Source organism: Pinus tabuliformis, chromosome Q (assembly GCF_031772625.1).
Source record: "Pinus tabuliformis cultivar Carrire ecotype Pingquan chromosome Q, CPIR1, whole genome shotgun sequence".
Lineage (NCBI taxonomy): Eukaryota > Viridiplantae > Streptophyta > Pinopsida > Pinales > Pinaceae > Pinus > Pinus tabuliformis.
The window spans coordinates 1,326,610,229-1,326,616,532 of NC_142296.1; the positions used below are offsets into that span (position 1 = coordinate 1,326,610,229).

At 34.7% G+C, this 6,304-nt stretch overlaps 1 protein-coding gene across 1 annotated transcript; it reads right to left on the minus strand.

Annotated features, from left to right (window-relative positions):
* Positions 1 to 854: 854 nt before the first annotated feature.
* LOC149224739 (1-aminocyclopropane-1-carboxylate oxidase-like) lies at positions 855 to 2,734 on the minus strand. The gene is made up of 4 exons (XM_089386235.1): positions 2,537 to 2,734; positions 2,177 to 2,418; positions 1,646 to 1,991; positions 855 to 1,548 (listed from the first exon to the last, which is right to left on the minus strand). The coding sequence occupies exons 1-4, from the start codon at positions 2,639 to 2,641 to the stop codon at positions 1,240 to 1,242; spliced, it is 1,002 nt and encodes a 333-aa protein (XP_089242361.1). The 5' UTR covers positions 2,642 to 2,734; the 3' UTR covers positions 855 to 1,239.
* Between the last annotated feature and the right edge of the window lie 3,570 nt (positions 2,735 to 6,304).

The window sequence follows — 6,304 nt, forward strand, 5'->3', positions numbered from 1 at the left end:
ATTATGGGGATAACTCTAGTTTGCTAAAAAAATGCAAGTAAATAATCTACATGTCTATGGTGATTCTAGATCCCTCATTGAGGGAATAAAAGGACACACCACAATTGACCCCCCTCTCTTATATGGATGGATTCACCACATCAAAAGGCTCATGGGCACTCTTCCGGGCATTTCTGCTCGCCACATGTACCGTGAATCTAACATGGTGGCAGAGACACTCTCTAAAGAGGGTCTAAGTGATGTTTTTGGGGTTATAAGGTGCAGGTTCATAGATGACAATATCACTCTCTGGGAGGGTTTGCTCCATCTTCCATAGCTTATGATTGTATCATCGTTTTATAATTTTTGTTTCTTTACATTGTAGCTTTGCAGAATATCTGATATGAAGCATTGCATTATGTATCTTAGGAGAAAAAAAAAGAGGTATTTTTGTTCAAAAAATGAATTTTTGGTATGATTTTGATGAAATTTGCCAAATTTTTTTATAAAAATTAAGGTTATAGCAGTTAAATTTCAGAATTTTAAGTGCCTTAGAAATTTTTGATTATAATAAATTCATTTTCACTATTAAAAAAATCATTCAAACACCATCAATTTTTTAAATACAAGAATCTGGTCCGAACAAAATGTTCCTCACTTTAAAAAGACACTAATAAAAAGTGAAGCACTTCCAAAGAACTAAAGTGTTCAATTTAACGCTGAATAAAGAGGTTGGAGAAAGAAACAGTAAAGCACTTCTAAATAACCGAAGTGTTCAATTTAACGCGGAATCAAGAGGTTGGAGATAGAAACAGTAAAGCACTTCCAAATAACTGAAGTGTTCAATTTAACGCGGAATCAAGAGGTTGGAGAAGTTAAAATAGAATATGTAATCCAACTTTAATGCTTAGAAATGGATGCACAGTTGCATCTCAATAAAGTATTCAAATAAAGTATGCGTAACTGTTTACACACTTTAAGAGAGGATATGTCATCAAAGTTTAACGCGCTTACTGGGGAGTGGAGATTCCAAAAGAGTAATAACCACTTGGAAAACATCCAACCTGCTGTATCCTATCCTAATTCTATTCCATGCATAGATCCTATATATTGCGAAGGAGCTCGATAAGAAAATACACAGGGAAGAGCACTATTTCCTATATAGATTAATCTACTTCTAATTCTTTATTGAACATAAGTTTATAACCAGAACCAGTTGAAAGTGAAGCATTGCTGGGAGCTAGTATCTCCTCAGGAAGATTACTTCAGGGAACAGAGTGCTCTCATAGCCTCGAATCGCGGCTCTCTCTCGAGAAACTTCTGCTCACCATAGACTTTCATATAATCTTTTGAGACGAACTTTGGATAACTATAGCCACTTTGGGCATTCATATTATTAATGTCATTTTCATTGCCATTCTGCTCTGTCGCCTTCATGATCAGCTGTGGAGCTGGAAACACCTCCGCATTGGTCGATGGGTTATAAAACGCTGCGACCGACATTCGATTCGCGTCCTTTTTAGCAAGCACGCGATGCCACATGCTCTTGCATTTCCCATTGGTCATCACCTGAATTGTATTCACGCGCAAACCATCATTAGTAATTACATAAGTCATATATACACCGAAAAACTATTTGATATTTGAATATATACAATTTATATACCTCCAGCTGATCGCCAATGTCGATAACGATTGCGTGTCGAATGGGTTCGACGTCGAACCAAGTGCCGTCCTTCAGAATTTGAAGGCCACCCACTTCATCATCTTGCAGTAGCAGAATGACTCCGCCAGCGTCCAAGTGGGGGCGCAGCCCATCGGCGAGTTCTGGCCTTGGGCATGGCGGGTAGTGAGCCATTTTTATGCCAAAGAAAGGGGCTTTACCGTCGCCATTACCCCCTGCTATGGCTTCTTTCAGATATCCTTTCTCCAGTCCCAGATTTTCGCAGATTATATCTAATATTCTTTCCGCGAGTATCTTTACTTCCTCACTAAATTCTTTCATCGTCTCTCTGCAATATCCAACACATCACTGATGAGCATTATTTGTTCAAAACATTTTTACAATTTTCGAATATGTTCTACATTCATGAATAATAAAATAAACCCACAACTATCCATTATCACTGCTAGAAATAATAACCAGTGCATCAGCAAATTCATTTATCTAAATCATCAAAATACAAAAATATTATACTTGAGATTGGTAGGCAGAGGAGGTGAGACTGTGTCATAAGTTTCATCCTGGAGGAAGAAGCCAGTTTCCCAGTCGGCATCTATTTTCGTAGCACCGAAATTCTTGTCTTGGGAGACAGCACTTTCAAGCATCCCTACAATCTCAGACTTCTGAAATTCTGCGTCCATGGAATTTTTGTAATGTTCCTTGAACAGCTCCTTCACTCGGTCGAGAAGAGCGTGAGGTATTCCGTGGTTCAGAAGCTGCATAATAACACATGACATACAATAAGAAGTGATAATATAGCAGAAAAATAAAGGTTACAAACGATTGTACTTGAGTTAATGAAAAATATAGGATGGGAATTAATGGGGGAATCACCTGAAAGAAGCCCCATTCTTGGCAGGCATTTTGTATCTTGGCCATCGTCACTTCCCTCTCTTCTCCATTCAACATCTTCTTCATGTCAATCACGGGGACTGCCATCTTTGATAAATCACAAACAGAAAAGCAGAAAAACAGCGTATTGGCGAGCTGTGTATACTTCCAACAGCGGACTCGATGAGGAATCGAAGAGCCAGGGCACCCTATATATATAGGAGTTATTCGTTGTAGAAGCGTGAAGCTCCCTGGCGCTTTATCGGACATGTCGGTATTTTTGACGGAACTGGACAATAGGGTGCCGTGTGTTGATCGGTATTTGGCGCAGAGTCAATCGTGCGACCTGCATCGGATTCTCCTTCGATCACGTAAGGATCTGAGTGCGTAGTTAATTATGATGCGAGTATCTGACTGCACTAGCTCTGCCGCCCACAGTTTTAATGAAGACAAGTTTCAGAAATCGATGGGCTATTGTCCAAAAACGTCGGCGTGCTGTTGGCAACCACTTTTGTTTTCATCTTTGTACCCTTTTAAAGAATATTTAAGGTCGGTCTGGAATCTGACGTGTTTTTATTTTTTTTATTTTACACATATTGGATGGCTAACCATTATTTTGGAACGTTTAAAATGATTGCTAAAAAATATTAATAGTAAATCTGATATTTGAGTGTTCATAGTAAATTTGATGTTTAAGTATTTAAATTGTTAGATTATAAGAGTCAGAGATGATTGTTTTTATTGATGATTTGATAACTGAGTTATAATAAATTTTCTCATTTGTGACAAAAAGTATTTAAATTATGTGTCATAAATTCTAATAAATAACTATAACTTAAACAGAGACTAGTTTAAACAATCTATTTAATTTCAGTAACTACTTAATATCACTATTATTTAGTAAATTTACTGAAAATTATCACTATTTTTTAATAAATTTGCTGAAAATAAAATTTATATAAATAAAAAGAAAGACAAAAAAATTTAGAGTAGTGGCATTTTTTATTTGAACTAGAACCATATACATTTTATAAAAAATATTCAGTGTAAATAAACTAAACCAGTAAATTATTATGCTTAGAAGATTGTTCTTACACTCCTGCACCAAAAACAAACAATCGTCATCAAAATTTCCACTTAACCAACAAAATAAATTTAAAATTCCACACCTAAGAAGGGACTTTTTCTTTTTCTGGCCATGAATTTTTTAATGTGTAACAAATCTGAGATTCAGCGTCGACTTCGAGGAAGTAAGGGGAAGGAAGATCCATCATCCACGTGATACCACGAAGTCAAGTCCATCGCCTCTTGTTTTTGAACAGATTTTGGCCCACCGTGTCTTCAACTTTAACAGTGCTGGTCAGTGGGAGCGATCACATCAGTTCGATTACAATCATATCTGCTACAAATAGACAGCTGGGACCGAGCTACTTCTGCCGCAGTTCCGCAAGGGTTATGACGGCCGGTTGTCTAAGTTATTTCTACTCGATTGGGTGGTTGTCTAAGTTATTTCTACTCTATTGGATGAGCATGAAAGGCGTGGAGTTTACTCGATTTACTCGAAAGCTCCTAACTTCAGGCGTATAAATGTTATTCAAACTTGCAATTGGACCACTGCAATTTGTATTTTTTTAGTTGTAGTCTTTGACATTTTTCATGGCATATTTTCAGGTTAGAGATATTCAAAATCTTTAAGGAATATTTTAGGTTTTTTTTAATAGTTGAGAAAATTTATTATAATTTAGCTGTTATATTAGCAGTGGGGATAGTCATTTTTAGCTACTAACAACCAATGCAGGTTGTTTCATCATCGTTATTTAAGGAAAACCAAGCAATCTAGAATAACCCTTTAGTGGTTCGTAAAGAGGCCTTGGCCCTTTAACCTGTTTCCTTACTTCCTAGAAAGAACTTTTAAAAATTCTTTAAAATTATAAGCTCCTTACTTCCTAAAAAGACGAACTTTTAAAAATTCTTTAAAATTATAAGCTGCGTTGTTAATTTTGTATAATTAAAATGTTTTAAGTTTAAGTTTTGTTTTTTTTTGTTTTTGTTTTTATTTTTGTTTTTTTTTTTTTTTACATTTGAAAATACATTAAAAAATTATAATTAAAATTAATCATAATATTAAAAACATTTCAAAAAATAAAAATAAAATATATCATTATTTTTAGATGGAAAATTAGCAACCTCTGATATATTAGATGGGAAATTAGCAGTGACAGTGATACGATAAGTTCATAGTTCAGTCTAGAGCTTGGAATCCTAGGAATTTCGGAGCCTATACTTTCAGTGATACTATGATAGATAAGCCAGAGAGGGATGACAAATTACGATGTCAATCACTCAAACAAAAAAACATTAACTAAAATATACCACCCTTTTATACCTAAAAACTAAAAATGTAATCTGATGTAACACTTTGATGTAACCCTCAATTCAAAAAAAGTCAAAGGAGCTTAAACACAAATTCAAGAAAAGTCAAAGAAAAATTGCAGCAACAACAAATGAATAATGATTACATCAATATAGTTCAACAAAGAATGAAGTAATTTTGAGGATATAAAATTTGGAAGAAGAGAAAAAGAAAATGCAAAATTGTGAATGTCTTAGGTGAGACATAGACTAACATACATATTCAAGTGATAATTGAACCATGTTAAGTCATGTTTGAGTTATGTCAAGTCATATGGTAGTAATTAAGAGGGAGTATTAGAGATTGTAATTACTCCAACATATTAGAGTTAACTAAAGTTAGCTAAAATTAGAGACTCAGTTAGTTCACTCAATCTCTAATTTTAACTAATTCTAACATAGTGGAGTAATTACAATTTCTAACAAAATATACCACCCTTTTATACCTAAAAACTAAAAGTGTAATTTGATATAACACTCCCGGATTGTAATTCAGTCGGCGGTTTTGTCCGTTCCGTGTTCTCTGTGATATCTGGTTTTGAAATCGTTCTCCTCCATTCCCCATTTTGACCCAATTATAACTTCGTCTACTTTTGTGTTCTCTAATTTTCTCTCTCAGATGCAACTTTCTCTTCGACTTCCATACTCCCTTGGAATTCCACTGTGTCGACCTAAAATTGTCTTTGTCGTTTCCTTATTTTCGTCTGTGTCGGTTCCATTTTCTCGACCTAAATATAACTTTCTTGGTGAAGTGCGTTCTCTAATTTCCACTAAATACAACTCTATGTGGGAAGTCCATTTTCTCGACCTAATATGACTTCTCTCTGTTGGAAGTCCATTTTCTCGACCTACTATGACTTCTCTCTGTTGGAAGTCCATTTTCTCGACCTACTATAACTTTTGTTGTCAAGTTAATTACGTTACTCGGTTGTTGCATATCCATCCGAATACCACTTCCTCTCCTCTGCCATTTCATATTTTTAATTAAAATACAGATAAATTAACTCAACCGTTGCATATCGGTGAAAATTGTAGCTCTGCCATTTCTTAATTTTAATTGAAATACATATAAATTAATTCAACCGTTGCATATCCAAACAGGGAAACTTCTAGAAAATATTATGTTTATTATCGTATATGGTTTCATAGCCTTATTTTTAATCGGGGTGAATTCAAACCGTTGGGCATCCAAACAATGAGAATTTTAGATAAATTTATGTTTATTATCGTATATGGTTTCCTTGCCTCAACCTAATTTTTTCTTCATTATAGTTGGTTATATAGAATTTTGAATTCACTGCTTTCTCAGAGTAGTGGTAAGTAATTATATTATGCTGAATTAAAATATATATGATTTTA

What these genes read in the sequence shown, in the direction of transcription:
- LOC149224739 (XM_089386235.1), bottom strand. Translation starts at nt 2,641, where the DNA reads ATGGCAGTCCCCGTGATTGACATGAAGAAGATGTTGAATGGAGAAGAG. An exon ending in AAGAATGGGGCTTCTTTCAG is followed by an intron (nt 2,419 to 2,536) that starts GTGATTCCCCCA and finishes GTTATTATGCAG; the next exon opens with CTTCTGAACCACGGAATACC. An exon ending in ACATTGGCGATCAGCTGGAG is followed by an intron (nt 1,549 to 1,645) that starts GTATATAAATTG and finishes AATACAATTCAG; the next exon opens with GTGATGACCAATGGGAAATG.